This window comes from Leucoraja erinacea, chromosome 32 (genome assembly GCF_028641065.1).
Source record: "Leucoraja erinacea ecotype New England chromosome 32, Leri_hhj_1, whole genome shotgun sequence".
NCBI lineage: Eukaryota > Metazoa > Chordata > Chondrichthyes > Rajiformes > Rajidae > Leucoraja > Leucoraja erinaceus.
The window spans coordinates 739,520-757,803 of NC_073408.1; the positions used below are offsets into that span (position 1 = coordinate 739,520).

Here is an 18,284-nt window from a genome sequence, read left to right on the forward strand (position 1 = left end):
AGGTTCTGTTAAAAATTGTATGTAACACATTTCATTACACATTATTGAAAATGAAAAACAAACTTCCTCAATTTGTCATGTAAAATATTTTAATATTTCTATCATAGTCAGCATGCAATATTTTTTTAATTTGATAGAAAAAGATGTGGGAGCGGTTATGGCAACCTTGTCTGTTTTTGGCACAATATTTATTTGGAGTTTTTTGTTCCATTTATAAAAAAAATATAAGAAAGGAAACTTTTAATAAGAATGATCCAACTTCCTGATCTAACTAATTTCTCTTTTTATTTATTCACTGGATGTGGGCATTGTGGAGCAATTAATGGCCTCTCTATTTGACTTTCAAAAGTGAGAGGTGATGTATGACAACCTATGTCCACAAGCTATGACAAGGAAGATAACTGGACAACTTAAGACAATATACATTTCGTATTTTCACCAACATCCCCAATTCCATCCTCATGGAAACGCACTTTAAAACACACTTGCCATTCCAAGGACGTTCCGAAAGTTCTCCGTGATAAGGCTTAATAGAAACATTTTTGCCAATACAGTTTCAAGTCGTACAGCTTATTATTACATATTTACCACCGAGATATTGTCACATCGAATTTCCTTAATACATTTATTACCCGTTTTAACTAATTTTAGTGCGCTAGTTAAACTGATTTAACGAGAGCGTCGCAGCATTCACATGCGATTATCAGTGCACCAGGATTCACCCTTCTCAGATGTAAGGATAATTGCTGGACCAAGAAAAACAAAATACTCCAAAATACAATACATAAACCAATAAACACTTTTAAGAACTTTACGAAGGAAGGATCAAAGTTTATTTTAAGAATTTCTCACCTGGAAAAGCCTTTAAAGCCGTGGTGGTTAAATTTACAATGTCTTCTATTATAATCCAAAACAACTGCAGTGACATTTTCACTAAGGTAATCATTCTGTGCAATTGCGAAGATTTAATCGAAAATCCTGACCGAACACCCTAGAAAATTGTTCGTTTGGAATCGGGTTTCACTGCGACAAGACTAGCACCAGTAATCGCTCAAAGATTACGTAACTGCAGATGTCAAAATAAAAGTCAGACTCGGACATGCTGCTTGAGGCTCAGTTAGAAATTGGTATGATGTTGTGGGAATTACAGAGACATGGCTGCAAGAGGACAAGGGCTGGGGACTGAATATTCAGGGGTATACGTCCTATCGATAAGACAGACAGGTGGGCAGAGAGGGTGGGGTATCTCGGTTGGTAACTAAAACTCTGATCTTGTGCTCTTCCGGTTTGTGCGTTTTTTCTATTTGCGCAAAAATGGTACGGGATAGCACTGATTGTTCGTCAGCTCACTCGCTGTTCTCCTGTGCTCCGAGTGCAACAAGTTTCGTTCCGATCGGTAGTATATTGTAAAAGTTAGCAAGGTTTAAAAATCGTAAAAACTGCGCGAGCGCAGATCGATCTCCTCTCCTGCCAGTCAACACCGCGCGGATTAGTCTCTTCTGTCAATCCCCGGGACGGTCCACCCTTTCTTGCGTCATTGCTTCTTTACTGGAGCTGAGGATGGCCGGCGGCGGTCTCCAACCGGACACAATTTTTGGAGGGACCAGAAGCAGCCTGGCTTGGAGTCAGAGATGTCGCCAAACGGAAAGCGGTGAGTCTGATCCCAGAGGGGTGGAGCATCCAGCGCCCGCTGTGAGTCCCAAACGCACGGCCATCACAATGCCCCACAGCTCCAAGAAAATTGAGGGTGAAGAGGAGGTGAAAGAGAGTGCTAAGGATGAGGGCAAATGAACTGTGCCTGTGCAGATGGGGGCTATGGGTGAGTGGTGGAATATTGCATTGGGGGACTAAGCCTCATGTGTGACAGGGACCCCACTTAGTCTTGTCTCCTTTAAACTTTCCCTTCTCACCATAATGCTATGCCCTCTAGTATTTGATTTTTCCACCCTGGAAAAAATATTCTGATTGTCTATCAAGTTAAGTCAAGAGCGTTTATTGTCATGTGTCCCAGATAAAGACCTTTATTACCAAAGTAAAGAACATGTACTGTACATCTTCATGGACTCAATCGATGCTACTCCCAGTCGCATCAGCACCTGGACCCAGGTCTAAGAGCAGGATGGTGTCAGGCTCTCTTATATGGGTAAGTAACGCCAAATGCAATTGCATAAAACAAACTCTAGTGGAAGGAAAGAGATAGTCCTAGCAAATATTTTTGAAATACTGGAGTGTTTTACACCACTCTCAGCACACCCTTGGGGGTAACTGTGGCAAACTAAACAGGCTATTGTTTCTGACCATTCACAGAAATATTCAGAACTGATGAACTAAAATTTAGATTTGAAAATTGGGATTGTTATCCACAACAACATTAGTAAATTTACACCCAGAAATTGACGCATTCTTGGCTCTGATGTGACGTAATTTTGCATTTAATTCAGTAAATTGCTGCAATTAGCAAATGGGCAAATTTGGGGTGAAATCAATGTAAGTTTCTGTCAAGGCAAACATTCATACAGACTGGGGAATTCTGCTTTTGCCTTACATAATCACAACTGTGGCTGGATGATGAGTGAGGTAGTCATAGATGGCCACCATCCAAAGCCACAAATAAAGGTTTCTAATAGAAGCTGAATTCTTCTTGGTTTTATAAATGTGTTACAACAGGGAGTACTGCACCCAGTGGCTTTAATACATAACTCGTTAGTATAGCTGGTTAATAAACCAGATGGTTCGTGGAGATTTATAATTGACTATTGGGAGATAAATAAAGGCACACCCACCATAATAAGTACCTGTAGTTCTGAGATTATAAAGATAATTGGACAGCATTGGACCTTTTATAAATATTGGAGATTAAATTAAAATTGCATTTAATTCCCTTCAAAACAGGAGTGTTCACATTTAGAGGCCAACAACATACCTTGAGCAAAAAATAAACTGCTGGAGGAACTCAGTAGGTCAGGCAGCATTTGTGCAGGCAGAGATATTCAATGTTTTGGATCAAGACCCTGCGGAGAGGACAGATCATCAGTATAAAGAGGTGAGGAAGGGAATTATGGGCAGATGGAATCAGATATGAAGGAGGGGGGTAGATAAATAGGCTGGAAGGTCATAATTGAAGACACCAAAGGGCTGCAGATTCTGGAATTTTATACAGTGATAAAGTGGAACTAAAAAGGGAGGGATAATGAGCATGCAGATGGACCAGTGTGGGTAGGAAGATTTGAGACCTTGTAGGTTGTGTATGAATGGAACCAGATGGGAGAAAGATGTAGAAAACTGGGTAAAGGGCTGGTGAGGTTAGGAAAGAAGAGATGGTGTCAGACTCCGCCCTTCCTCCAAATAGATACCTGGTCTACCTAAAGGTCCCTTGATTTTCCATCAGAGGTCAGCATAGGGGATCAATGCATTTTCACAAGCCATATGCTGATTCATTATATTTATAATCCTCTCTTCAAATGAATACCATGTTAGATGTTGTGATAGTCATGCAGTATGGAAACAAACCATTCAACCAGCAGGTCCAAGCCAACCTGCATTCATCCCAATCAGTGAAATGGTCTCCTTCAAATCCCCTCTAAATTTCTTACCACTTTACCTAAGGTAACGCACACTAATTTGTATTCACTTCTAATAAACATAAACGATTCCTACACTCTAACCTATATATACTTATATATTGTAATTTTACGTGTATATAGAACTGCACGTAGTAATTCAATTGAGCTCTTTCCAAGGTTTTATAAAGTTGGTGCATGACCTTCCTGCTCTTGTATTCAGTGCTGCCACTAATGAAATCCAGCATTCCGCATGCCTTCTTAACCGCGTTAATAGACACAAAGTGCTGGAGGAACTCAGCGGGTCAGGCAGCATCTCTGGAGAATAAGGATGGGTGATGTTTCAGGTATGCACCCTTCCTCAGGTCTGTAGTCTCTGAACATGATATTGAAACATCAGAGTCATCTCTGTCAAAGCCTTTATAATGATGCACTTCTAGATTATTCTCAACATTTACAATGCCTTATCACAAAATCAAAATGAACCCAGTGCCATATGAAGAGCAACATAAAGCGGAACCTAAAATTACATCTTCAGTGTCCATAGGCGTGTGCGGACATGGCGCAGACGGATGAGAAGCCGAAGCAAAGAAGTGGAAGCCAAATAACCGAATGGAAACCGCCAAATAACCAAATGGAAACAAGGCCGAAACGCCAACTAACCGAAAAGGTGGGACGCCTAAATGTAAACTAACCGAAGGGGCGGGACGCCTAAATGCCAACCTACCGCTCTGCTGAAATACCACCTACCCGCGGTAGGTCGCCTACAAGCCAACGAACCGAATGCCGCTCAACAGAAAAGTCAAATAACGAACATGACGTTGCCGGGGGGGCGGGAGGTGTCAGCGATTGGTCCAGACCTCCGCGTCCATCACATCACTGTGGCGGGATGAACATTATCCCACACCTCTGCTCCACCCGACCCACAGCCCGTGGAGGGTGGCCGTGGGAGAGTGGGGGCTGTCCCGAGGGATGCGCACCTTCGGCCGCTTACAACTTGGTGCTTGAGTTCAGATTGCACAGTCACCTATGGCTTGTGTGGGAAAATGACCCCCACCCTCCCGCAGTTGTAAGTGGCTGAAGTAGCGCAACCCTTGGGACGGCCCCCTCTGTCCCACGGCCACCCTCCACCTCATCTCCCTCCACAGTAATATGACGGACGCAGGGGTCTGAACCAATAGCTGACAACTCCCGCCCCCCCAGCAACGTCATGTCCGTTATTTGACTTTTCTGTTGAGCGGCATTCGGTTCGTTGGCTTCTAGGCGACGCCGCCTTTCGGATAGATTGCCTTTCGGCAGAGCGGCCATTCGGTAAGTTTGCTTTTAGGCAACGCAGCCTTTTGGTTAGTTGGCTTTTAGGCGTCCTGCCCTTTTGGTTAGTTTGCATTTAGGCGTCCCACTCTTTCGGTTAGTTGGCGTTTCGGCTTTGTACGCTTTTGGTTATTTGGCGTTTCGGCCTCTTTCCATTCGGTTATTTGGCTTCCACTACACTTCGGCTTCTCATCCGTTGGCGCCACATCCGTGCACCGTCCAAAGGTCATACAGATTTATGAAAAAGTAGATGGTAATGAAGTAACAATTTAAGGGAGAAGCAACTTAATTATGTTCTGTTATGTAATATACATTTAATGACTATTATTTCTTACTTCTAGTAATAAATAGTTAAATTGAAGTAAAATACCATATTTTAAGAAAGGAAAGTACATGATTATAAAACGAATACAATTGAAAGTTTGTGAAATACTGATTTATTTTTTATGAGAAGGATCATAGCTTGAATTTCTATTTTTCACATAAATTATTTTTGGAATAAACTTGGTTTTCATGTTAATTCCAATATTCTAATGTCTAATTATTAAATACATATGTAAACACACTGACAATTACAATACTTTTCAATCTTATCCCAAAGAAATTAATAAGCAGTAAATTATAAATCAATGAACATACAAAATGCAGAATAATTATAACAGAATTTAAACAGCATCAGATAATATGTTCAATTTTATAGATCTTCTTATTTCATACATTTGCTAATTTTAAAGACAACACGAAAATAATCATTCTGTTTGAAGAGCGTTAGCAATCATAGTAAGCTTATGTCTGAGTCCTTCTTTCTTTTGTTTCAGATATCTTTCCATGTCCTTGGCTTCTTCCAGGATTGTAGTTAGTTGTTGGACATGCTTGGCATTCACTGCTGTTCTCTGACTTGCGTAATTATAAAGAAAACATTTGCTAGACTATGAATAACCTCATCAATTAATGTTTGTATTGATTGAATTAATAGTTACCTCAGTGTTTCTGAATATGTAGACAATAGAATATTAACGACTTCATTGACATCTGTTAAAAAACAAAGTGTACAATTTGTAACAATTTTCCAAATACAGGGTCTCCCTGAGTAATGTATAGCCTGACTTACAGAAATCAGACTATGTGCTTTCATACATTTTTAACATGTTCAGTGCCACCTCCGAGTATACAAGTGAAAACAAAATCTTGGCAGTGAACAGGTTAAAGCATTTTTCAAGCTAGTACTAATAAAATATTTTATTGCATTTGTGAATGACTGGTTACAGCATCTACTCCAGTATTTTAATTAAGGGTAGTGTTATTATATAAATTTAAATAATTGATTAAAATAATTTCATTCCTCACAAGACTAAGGAAATTTGGCATGTCACCAATGACTCCTACCAATTTCTGCTGATGTGCCAGAGAAAGCATCCTATCTGGATGCACCACATATCTTTATATGGCAAGTGCTCTGTCCAAGACCACAAGCAGTTGCAGCATCCAACCCACCCCGCCTCCTCACCCAAACTCATCCCCCCCACCCCCCACCTCCACAAATCAACTTACTCTATACCTCATGCTGCTTCAGGAAAGCATCTAACACATTCAAGAACCGCACAGAGCCTGGTCATTCTCTCTTCTGCCCCCTCTCTCAGGCAGCAGATACAGAGGCTTGAAAGCACATACCACTAGATTCAAGAAAAGCATCTTTCCCACTGTTTTCAGACTTGAATTTATCTCTCAGATGCCAAGGATGAATTCCTGATCTCCTGAACTATCCTGTTGCAGCCCTCACAGCTAAAGAGAAGGTGCAAAATAAGTGTAACACTTTATTCTGCATTTTGTTTCTTTTCCTCTCACATTATCTTGAGAAATTCTGGCATAATTCACCTGGATAGCACACAGAGCTTCACATCTTGCTAGTCAAGTCAAGTCAAGTCAAGTTTATTTGTCACATACACATACGAGATGTGCAGTGAAATGAAAGTGGCAATGCTCGCGGAACAACAAAACAACCAAACAAATTATAAACACAATCATAACACACATATTATTTTACATAATTTACTTATTGCTACATGTGGCAATAAAAAAATCAATAAAATAAACAATTCTAACAACTGTATGAACAATATGGGTAACTATAGAAAATGTATGTTTCTGACATGGAGAAATCAGCTGATGGACAATTCTCAGGAGTGGAACTCTCACATAACCTGTGGACTGCCTATACATGTGCAAGTCTGCATAATATATTTAATAGATTATATTTATGTAAAACTACAGTATTTTATCCTCTGCTTTTTAATGTCTCTTTTGTATTCAATTAATTACACACTCTCTCATTGAAGGGTATTCTGCATAAAATTGAGAAATGTTATGTTATGTGTTCAATGTCAAATGTTGGATGGGTAATACTTTTGTTACATGCAGGAAGGTCAGTAGAGAAGATTCAAAGGGTGTTTTTCATGACCATAAGGCATCCCATGGACCTATACAATCAATAATTGCATTTTGAAACACATTGGGGTGATTAGGAGTTTCATAGAAATAGGGAGTAATGGAAAAGATAAGCTTAGAAATTATATGTAAGATGGAAAAACAGAGAATTACTTTAAAGTAAACTTGCAACAACAAAAATATATTTTTGGACTTTTTTGGAATTGAATTGTTTCAATCCATTTAGAATTAGTTACTTATTATTCTGTATTGGCTACCACAATACAAAGTTGTAATTGTTTTTTAAGAAACATTTCAAAGGCAGTAATATCAATTTGACATATAAAAATAATGTTTGGTGCATTTTTGTATGTTATTACCATGCATGAGTTTTTCCATTGATTCTGAATTAGAAGGGAAAGCTCCTCCATCTGAAACAGAAGCCAAAGCTGCATGCCGTTTGGTCTGAATATTTGTTTCAGTGAATTCAGTCTGTAATATACAAGGCATGCAGGCATATTGTTCATCTTTTGCTTTAAAATCACTGAGTAAATTCAAAGCCAGTAGTAAAAGATTTTGAAAAACTATCACATTTTTCTTTTAACGGCCAATGAGGCTGTCCAACATTACTTGGCATTTCACCAATATGTACAAGTGCTAGAGCTTCAGTAAAATAGGCATTCCGAGCGGGAAAACAAATTTAGCAAAAGATTGGAATGTTTAAAGTCGGGAGTTTAGATTGGGAATTTTACAGCACGGAAACAGGCCTTTGGCCCAACTACTCCATGCGAGGTTGTTTACCTGAGCTAGTCCCATTTGTTTGGCCTATACCCCTCTAATATTTCCTATCCACGTACCTGTCTAATTTTCTTTGAAATGTTGCAATCATACAACCTTAACTACTTCTTCTGGTTGCTCGCTCTTTATTCACACCACGCTGTGTGTGAAAAAATTGTCCCTTAGGTCCTCTTTAATTTTTTTTCAACTCCCCTTAAACCTATGCCACCTAGAAGGTAGTGCAGGCTGGGGGTGGTGTCGGAGAGAAGGGATTGATGACATTTAGGGTCAAGACCCTTGTTCAGTCTGTCCCGCTGAGTTACTCCAGCATTTTGTGTCTACCTTCGATTTAAACCAGCATCTGCAGTTCTTTCCTGCACATTCATTACTTGTATTCTAGGCAAAGTTTAGCTTCTAACCAATCAAAACATGACTTTATATGTGGCATATCTGAAATAACAACCAATGAACAAGAATCATATACTGAAACTGAACACTACACAATACCAAACAAATACAAATGTTAGAAACATTCAGTCTAGTCAAGCACACAAGGCAAGGAACCAAAATTAATGTTTCCGATTTGTTTGGTCTGCTTCTAAGGGGTGGAAATAAATCAGAAACAGTATTCCTTCATCACAACAGCCCAATTAGATCTTTTCTGCTTTTATGTTCAAACTAATACAGAGAAAAACTAAAAGTTAACATTGATATTTAATCAAAAACTGTTAAACATGGGACACAAACAGGAAAAAAATATCAGAATAAACTATTTCATTCAGATGCTGAGCCCACTGTACTTTTTCTCCAAGCCTCATTCATTAGAGATAATGAGAATTTTGTTTGTTCCTTTGGTCTCTCACATACAGGAACTTTTGAAATTAAATTAAATGAAGTCCAAAATTAATTATCTGGAATGGAGAAAGGAAAAAAAACCCTGAAAAATATAGAATTTATGGTGGCTAGAAAATATTTACCTCATTAATTGTCAGTGTACCAATGGTTGAGGCCAAATGTCCTGCTTTTGTGCTTGATATTGCACACAAGTTCATTATACCATTTAATTTTTTGTTAAAGTTTTTCAGGTGGAATTTTGTTTGCACTACCTAAGTGAAGTGACTCTTTGGAAAGACATAATCGCCAATTTGAAAAAAAAATCAGCATTATGTGATTTAATGAGAGCTAATTAGTTTAAAGACATTTTCATCCAAGCAAAATCGTTTCATCCAGAGAATGGTAGGTGTCTGGAATTCACTGCCTAAAGGGTGGTACCACATACCACATAAAAACAGTACTCACATGTGTACTTGGAGAGGAATATCTTGAATGGTTATGACCAATTACTGGGAAGTATGATGAGGCCGGGTATGATGACCAACTGATGGACGGTGAACATATTGTACATATAAATTGAATTATTCTGTGATCAAATCATTGTCTGAAACGTTTACTATGCATGTTCTCCAGAGATACTGCCTGACCCGCTGAGTTACTCCAGTACATTGGTGCCATTGCTGTTAAGATGTGATTTAGATGTTATATATTTTATCTGATTGCATGAAGTTCTTCCTTAACCAATAGTTTACCAAAGCTTAGAAAGCCAAAATCTTAGTCGAAAAATAGCATTAAAAAATAGCTTACATACCTCCATTTCTTCTCTATGTTTTGCACCTTTGGTCTCAGCAATTTTGATTGGAATAGTCACAACAGTCTCTAAATTAGTTAAAACATTTTACTGTTATTAATTTCTATTACACCAGTACGATCATTTTGATACTTTCATGTTCTTTACTTCTAACTTTACCTTCCCCATCATACATTGCAAATTAAAGTGCAAATCCAGAATTTGCCATGGACAATTTTTTGTTGTTCCTCGGATCCTTTAAGTATTATATAATATGCAAAACGAATGATCAGGATATTTCTTCACTCAATGGTACACATCTATATTATTTTGTAAGACTCTTTGTCAAATGATAATATATTAGAGCTGTAAAATATGCTGCATTTAAAATAAACTCCGCCTCCCAAGGAATTATTTTAATTACAACTGAGAGCAAAGATTAACCTATCATTAGCAGCAAAATTTCACATTTTGGTCTCGGTACAGTATCATTTTGTTCCACTAAAACAGCATGGAAATTCAAATTCGATTTTAGATCATTCAAGACTCAAACCTAACATGCAAATGATCGTGAGACAAAAAAATTCTTTAATGTATTTGAGAAAAATGTGTCTAGATGTACCATGCAAAAGTACAAGAAGAATGGACAATAATCCATAGATGGAGGTAAGTACACCGATAATTCACTTAGCACACTAGTTGTATTTCTAGGAATGAGAATGCTCATGGAATCAGTGCTACATGGAGTAATTCTGATGTGTATATTTACCTGCTGTGCCAGAAACATCAGCCTGTTTATTGCTGGGTCAGAAACTGTGAAGATTGAAGCAAGTTCAATAGCAATTGCATTGAGAAATTACACAGCTGGGGAGAACAGGGAAGGAAAAGTAGTATCTTCCATCATATTGAACAGGTGATGAGAGAACATAGGATTTGGCAAGTATGTAACATGTGGAACAGCCACTGATGGTCCCCAGCAGTGGCATGCACTCAACAAACATGCCTGCCACATCTCACCCTAGTACGAGAGCAGCACTACCAACACAAGCTCCCACCGGTAGCATCTGCACATTGCCTTGGTAACTTACTCCACACTCATTTTTTGAAGTGCACAGGTGGAGGAGAGCACTTCCTGCCAGTATTCCAGCATAGCTGCAGACAACCCAAGTTCATAAAATCCACATTGACCAACTGGCCAGAGATTTTGTAGATATCTTCAATCTCTCACTACAACAGTCCAAGAACCTCACCTACTTTAATAAACATCCATAAAATATCAGTACACAAGAAGAGCAAGGAATATGCCTCAACTATTGCCAACTAGTGGTACCCATACCCATTGTTATGAAGTGTTTGAGTGGTTGGTTATGATGGACATCAATGCCTGCCTTAGACAGGATTTGGATCCACTTCAATTTATCCATCGCCACAACAGCTTGGCAGTGGATGCAATCTTGTTGGATCTTCTCTGCTTGGATCACGAGGCCAACAAGAACATGTTGGTCAGGCTTTTTTTTTAATCAATTATAGTAGTCCATTCAATAGCATGATCCTTTTCAAACTTAACATCAAACTCGGGGAAATGGGTCTGTGCTGGTCCCTGTGCAAATTAATCCTTGGCTTCCTCATCAACACACCTCCATCAGTACAAATTAGCAACACCTCCTCCTCACTGACCACCAGCACAGGGGCACCTCAGGTCTGCGTCCATGCCCAAGTCTTTCTATATACCCATGAGTGTGCAGCCAGACACAACTCTAATGTCAACTTTAAATTTGCTGACGATAAGATAGAACTTTATTTATCCCAGGAGGGAAATTGGTCTGCCAACAGTCATAAAACACAAGATACATGAAATTAAAGTGCTGAGTGGAAAGTCCAGGGTTGGGGATGTACAAAGATTGGGGAGGTGAGCAAGTCTACCCCATGACAGAAAGGGGGGAGGAGTTATAGTTTGATAGCCGTAGGGGAAAAGAATCTCCTGTGGCATTCTGTGCTGCTTCTTGATGGAACCAGTCTGTTGCTGAAGGTGCTCCTCAGGTTGACCAGTGTGTCATGGAAGAGGTGAGCTGTATTGTCCAAGATGCCCCGCAGTTTGAGGAGCATCCCCCCCTCCAAGACTACGAGGCTTGCACATGTCTGATTATCTGTGTAGGAAAGAACTGCAGATGCTAGTTTAGATTGAAGGTAGACACAAAAAGCTGGAGTGACTCAGTGGGAAAGGCAGCACCTATGGAGAGAAGGAATGGGTGACGTTTCGGGTCGAGACCCTTCATTCAGTCTGATTCAGTTGTGGATCGAGATGATAGGGATGCAATTTCAGAGGCAGCACATCATCAATGCTTCCATTTCCTCAGAAGTTCACATCAGGTCTTCCAAGTGTGTGGTCACTCTTCCAACCTACCTCACAGCAGCCCAACACTTTTATTTATGTGCGCTTTCGATGTAAGACTACATTCTGCATGCTGGTATTTTTTTCCTCATTTCACTCTCTGCTTCACCTGTGTTGCGTTGTTGTGCATGCAATGTTTTTTCACTGTACAGGTGACAACAATACTGATGCTGTTGGGTCTGCTGAGTTCCTCCAGCGGGGTTTTAAACACAAATATTTGCTCCAGATTCCAGCATCTGCAGTGTCCTGTGCGTTCATACCTACCATCAAGCTCCCACTGCCCACCTGTGGAGTGGAGTGGAGGGTGGAGGCGAGCGTCATCAGCTTCCCGCCACGGCCACCCGCGCACATTCAAACCCCAACCGCCAACCGCCAACCGCCAACCGCCAACCGCCAACCGCCAACCCCCAACCGCCAACCGCCAACCGCCAACCCGCGCGCGCCAGGGCGGACGCGCATGCGCAGCCCCGCGTCTGAGCGACACGCTCCTTCACCCCGGGGCCTGGGCTGCACCCGCGCGCATGCGCGCCGCCCAACATCCAGTCATTGGAAGCAAAGATTATAGAGGAAGAAGCAAAGATCACAGATAGATCTTTGATTGGGAAAAGCAACAGAGCTGAGGAAACAACTTCTCCTCTCCTCACCCAACCTGCAAGTGAAGGTGACCTTGTGTGCATCAAACTACTCCAAATGCCTTTGTGAGCAAATCTCCAATGTATTTCTTGCATTCAGATTTACTTGAAAACAGTTATCCTTCATTGAACTTGTTACTCCTTTAGATCAATTGGTCTTTGTTCAACTTTTCTTGTGCATTTAACTATAATATACTATCTTTTGTATTTTCCTTGTCCAACTGAGCAGAAATGAAATACATTTAGATTAGATTCCTTTATTTGTCATTCAGACCTTTAGGTCTGAACGAAATTTCGTTGCCTGCAGTCATACATATAATAATAAATAACAAAACACACAATAAACACAAATTAACATCCACCACAGTGAGTTCACCAGGCACCTCCTCACTGTGGTGGAGGCACTTATAGGAGAAATATGAAATCAAGGAAATGAAAATGAAGTTTGACAACACATGGCAAAGATAAACATTAGAGTTTGATAATTTTGCTTGTGCCAGTTTTTTTTACTCACAAAAGCCAAAAAATCTGCCTTATAGTTGAAGACAGATTTTTTTATCGAGAAAACTTATGTTTCTGTTCTACAAATGTTAACTGACTTGTAGACATCCACAGTTGTGGATTACTGCGTATTTATGTTGCTTATTAAAAAAACCCCACCTAAAGTCCCTAGATAAACTCCATAGATGCTGCCTCACCCGCTGAGTTTCTCCAGCGTTTTTGTCTACCTTCGATTTTTCCAGCATCTGCAGTTGCTTCTTAAACCTTAAGTCCCAAACACTTTTCACTTCTGGTTTCAAATCTATTTGTGACTGGTGATTTAAAATCTAAACAAATTACATAAAAAATGAACATAAATTCATTTCCTCCAGGACTATTTTGAATGCTGAACAAGTTGTCCAACAACTTTAGGCTGTGCATGCCACACGATAGAAGAAGAAGTTCCTCCTTAGTTATAAAATACTTCAGAATGCCCTAATTTATAGAACCTAACATACATCTATTTTGTTACTTTAAGTTTCTTGGTTATCTGTTCGTACAGGCAAAGAAGCTGCCATGACAAATGACCTTGGCTCAATAATAAAGCCAATCTTAAACCCTACAAGTAAACCCAAAATAATGATTTTAATTGTAACAGTTGCGTGTTACAGTTCTTTGTAATCTTAAATATTGCAGTTTTTAGAAAAGTTCCTTCCTTGACAGTAACTATTATTTTTATAGATTGTTCACTGTGACTCCATCTTTCCTATTCCCATCTCCTTGTACAGCCCCCACCCCCCGCTTATATTATTTTTATCTTGGCTAAGTAGAGCTTTGTTAACACTACTGCTGTGGGTATTTGATTGCTCTGGTTTATTACTAGGCTTGATATCACTTCCTTGATGGAAGTGTCATTATTATGGCCACCCTAGTATAGAGAATTTAGTGGTTACAAAAGATCTGATCAGGAAGATTATAATTTAAATATTGAGCCCTTGAGTGATCTCAAACTAATGTGGCCCAGCAATAATAAGTTGTATGTAGTACAGGATACTTACAGCCACTGTGGGAAGTAGTAATAGGAGCAATGAAATGGTTCAGATTCAATAAACACAACTATAGATGGAAATGAAACTAACTACAAATGCTGGAAAACTGCATTTCAAAACAGAAATTGCTGAAAAGATTCAGCAGGATTGGAAGCATTGGGAGCAGGATTGTGGAAAAAAAACAAGTTATCTTTTCAGGTTGAAGATCTTTCATCTGAACTGAGAAGGAACCACCCAAACATTGCTGCCACTTAGTAATGTAGTCATGTAGTGTGGAAACAGGTCCTTCGGCACAACTCACCGATATGTTCGAGGATGTAACTAGTAGAGTGGATAAGGGAGAACCAGTGGATGTGTTATATCTGGACTTTCAGAAGGCTTTCGACAAGGTCCCACATAAGAGATTAGTATACAAACTTAAAGCACACGGTATTGGGGGTTCAGTATTGATGTGGATCGAGAACTGGCTGGCAGACAGGAAGCAAAGAGTAGGAGTAAACGGGTCCTTTTCACAATGGCAGGCAGTGGGTAGTGGGGTACCGCAAGGCTCAGTTCTGGGACCCCAGCAATTTACGATATGTATTAATCATTTGGACGAGGGAATTGAATGCAACATCTCCAAGTTTGCGGATGACACGAAGCTGGGGGGCAGTGTTAGCTGTGAGGAGGATGCTAGGAGGCTGCAAGGTGACTTGAATAAGCTGGGTGAGTGGGCAAATGCATGGCAGATGCAGTATAATGTGGATCAATGTGAGGTTATCTACTTTGGTGGCAAAAACAGGAAAGTAGATTATTATCTGAATGGTGGCCGATTAGGAAAGGGGGAGATGCAACGAGACCTGGGTGTCATGGTACACCAGTCATTAAAAGTAGGCATGCAGGTGCAGCAGGCAGTGAAAAAGGCGAATGGTATGTTAGCATTCATGGCAAAAGGATGTGAGTATAGCAGCAGGGAGGTTCTACTGCAGTTGTACAGGGTCTTGGTGAGACCATACTTGGAGTATTGCATACAGTTTTGGTCTCCTAATCTGAGGAAATACATTCCTGCCATAGAGGGAGTACAGAGAAGGTTCACCAGACTGATTCCTGGGATGTCAGGACTTTCATATGAAGAAAGACTGGATAGACTCGGTTTGTACTCGCTAGAATTTAGAAGATTGAGGGGGTATCTTATAGAAACTTACAAAATTCTTAAGGGGTTGGACAGGCTAGATGCAGGAAGATTGTTCCCGATGTTGGGGAAGTCCAGAACAAGGGGTCACAGTTTAAGGATAAGGGGGAAAACTTTTAGGACCGAGATGAGGAAAACATTTTTCACACAGAGTGGTGAATCTCTGGAATTCTCTCCTGCAGAAAGTAGTTGAGGCCAGTTCATTGGCTATATTTAAGAGGGAGTGAGATGTGGCCCTTGTGGCTAAAGGGATCAGGGGGTATGGAGAGAAGGCAGGTACAGGATACTGAGTTGGATGATCAGCCATGATCATATTGAATGGCGGTGCAGGCTCGAAGGGCCGAATGGCCTACTCCTGCATCTATTTTCTATTTTCTATGTTTCTATATGCAATAAGTTTTGTCTATTCTAAGAACTAGCTTAAATTTCTTATGTAAACCATATGCAGATTCTGGGCAGCTGCTCAAGTTGAACAGAACATTCTATTTGTTCCCAAGAGAGGGAAGGTAAAATGGAATAGCCAGCGTTTGTACTTACAACTACATAAACGTCTTAATTTGGTGCATGCCACATTTTGCAATACACATGCAGCTAGCTAGTGAAAATATTTATTTTCTATCATGCAATTTCTTAGGAATTAAAAAGAAACACTATCATATAATAATAGTGGCAAATCTTTTGGTGTATAGTATATCTTAATCAGAATCCCATTTTATTTTTTTAATATTTTGTAATCCAGTCCAAAAATTTATGAATGGAATCACGATGTCAAGGTCAAAAGAAATTGGACCAGCAATTAATATTTTGATTATATGTACCAATTATTATCAAATTTCATACTGAGAGGTGTGTGCTCACCTTTCAACCACTCTTTAGAAAATCTAGAGCACATTTATTAACGTCAATGGTATTATTAAGGCACCTCAGCATAAAAAATGCAGGTTATTTATGAAGAATCTGAGTGCTTTTTAAAATTGTTCTCACTAATACTCTCCCATCTGATTGTAGAGTAGGGCAATGTTAAATACAAATCTGCCACTTAAATGTCTTGGCTTTTTTAAATAAAGCACAGCAGATAACATCAACACTCACATTGTAAGTATATAATATTGTGATATAATTTTGTTGTTTGTAGATTATTGCATTCAGTCTTAAAAATCTCTAATTGTTGTTGTCCTCTCCTAAAGGTGTAAAACTCATGTTGGAATAGTGGTCCCCAGCCTATTACTTATACTTAAATCTCATGGAACATTCTTCATTTGGGATCCAGGATAACAAACATCAAAAATCTACCAGGCAAAGGTTCAATTCATTTTTATTTATACTCATCACAAGTTTTAAAGGTGAAAACTGTTAATATATTTTTTTCAGTAATTCCAGCGAGATTCTAGACAATTGTAATGTTCCTGCTGATATCTTCTCTTCTTGAAGTACAAGTACATCTTTCTCTTACCAGATGTGGGTATTGACATTGTAGATTTGTGACTAAAAGTCTTTGTAGATGAATAGCCACTGTCAAACCGCAAGGTCCTGTACGCTTTTAGAAAGGACATGGCCATTTTGACTTCTTGGTCGGTGGGGGCGCTGCAAGCCGACAGCCTGCCAGCAGCGTGTCAGTTTTTTCTACTTTTTGTGTTTTTAGTATGTTTTAATGTATGTTTTTAATGTATGTTTCTTTGTGTGTCTTGTGTGGGGGGTGGTGTGGGGGGGTAAGGGGGAAACCGCTTTGATCGCCTCCTCCACAGAGGGGCAACTTTTTCCATGTCGCCTCCCCCGTGGCCTAACAGCAAGGATCAGTGCGGCCTTTCCCGGAGACGCGCCTGAGGCTTCAGCCGCGGGCACAGCGTGGACTCTCGACTTGGAGTGGGCGAGCCCTCGCCGGGGCTCGCCGGAGGGAAGCTCTCCGTTTTGCTGGCCCGTGGCAGCATGAAGCCGCGGTCTGCAGAACTCCAGCTGGCACTGCGTCCGCAGCCTGGGATCCCTTGTTGGGGACCTGGGAGGAGAAGTAGCTGCCACCGCCGACCCGCGGCCTACTTCTACCACGGGCGTGGCAGCGACATACCATCAGGAGCGGAGTCCCTCGTCAGGGACCCCGGGAGGGGAGCTTCAACCACCGGCCCTGCAGTCTACGATGCTTCTGGCTGCGGCGTGGCGGGAACTTTTAATCTTCGAACGTCGGCCTGCGGCCCACACCAATCTGAAGCCACGGTCTCCGGTGGGGAAGCACCGATTCAGGACTTACCTTGACTTTCACTCATCTGGATGCCCGCAGCGGCGGCTGCGGAGGGTCGAGGTCCCGACCACGGGGGAAAGTGGAGGAGGACTGGCCAAATTGTGTGCCTTCCACCACAGTGATGAATGATGTGGTGGATGTTTGTGTTAAATTTTAATTGTGTTTTTGTGTGTTCTTTTTCATTGTACCGCAGCTGGTAAATTCATTTCACTTGCACTTTATGTACAAGTGACAAATAAAACTGATTGTATTGTATTGTATTGTATTGTTGATCCGTAGTGATAGCATGGCTGATCCGAAAAGGTTGTTATTTGACAGAGTCAAGGGTGCCCATGACTAGGATGAAATCACAGTTGACAAGGTTTTAAGTGTTTCTTCAAGCAAATATTTGCTGCCTTTCTCCTTAAAAAACATTCATGTTCTTACCTCTTAATAGATTAGGGCTATGGAAGGTTGAACTATTGATTACCCTAACAGTGCTAAAGAATCCATGCATGTCATAGTTATCAGCAAATTGCTGGGAGCTCCACACTCTTTCCATCCACCATATGGTTGTTCAACCAAAGTTCTTTTTTGGTCCTCTGCCTGAGGTGCTTATAGAGCTGTTTAATTTCTCTTGAGGAATGCTGGA

The 18,284-nt window shown here is 40.4% G+C and overlaps 2 protein-coding genes across 3 annotated transcripts in view; one reads left to right on the forward strand and one right to left on the reverse strand.

Moving 5' to 3' along the window:
• LOC129712237 (carotenoid-cleaving dioxygenase, mitochondrial-like) overlaps nt 1-3,013 on the reverse strand; it is a 28,582-nt gene extending 25,569 nt beyond the window's left edge. The window contains exon 1 of one of the 2 annotated variants that reach the window (XM_055660505.1): nt 2,924-3,013. In XM_055660505.1, the coding sequence (XP_055516480.1) occupies nt 2,924-2,972 (49 nt within the window). In that variant the 5' untranslated portion in view covers nt 2,973-3,013. Of the gene's footprint in view, nt 1-852; nt 1,087-2,923 lie in introns of those variants that run through there. The other variant, XM_055660504.1, reaches the window with a different exon arrangement.
• Nucleotides 3,014-16,609: 13,596 nt separating this feature from the next.
• The window catches only part of sc5d (sterol-C5-desaturase), a 61,628-nt gene continuing 59,953 nt past the window's right edge, over nt 16,610-18,284 (forward strand). Inside the window, exon 1 of the mRNA XM_055660512.1 lies at nt 16,610-16,722. The gene's annotated coding sequence lies outside the window, so the exon portion shown is untranslated. The remainder of the gene's footprint in view (nt 16,723-18,284) is intronic.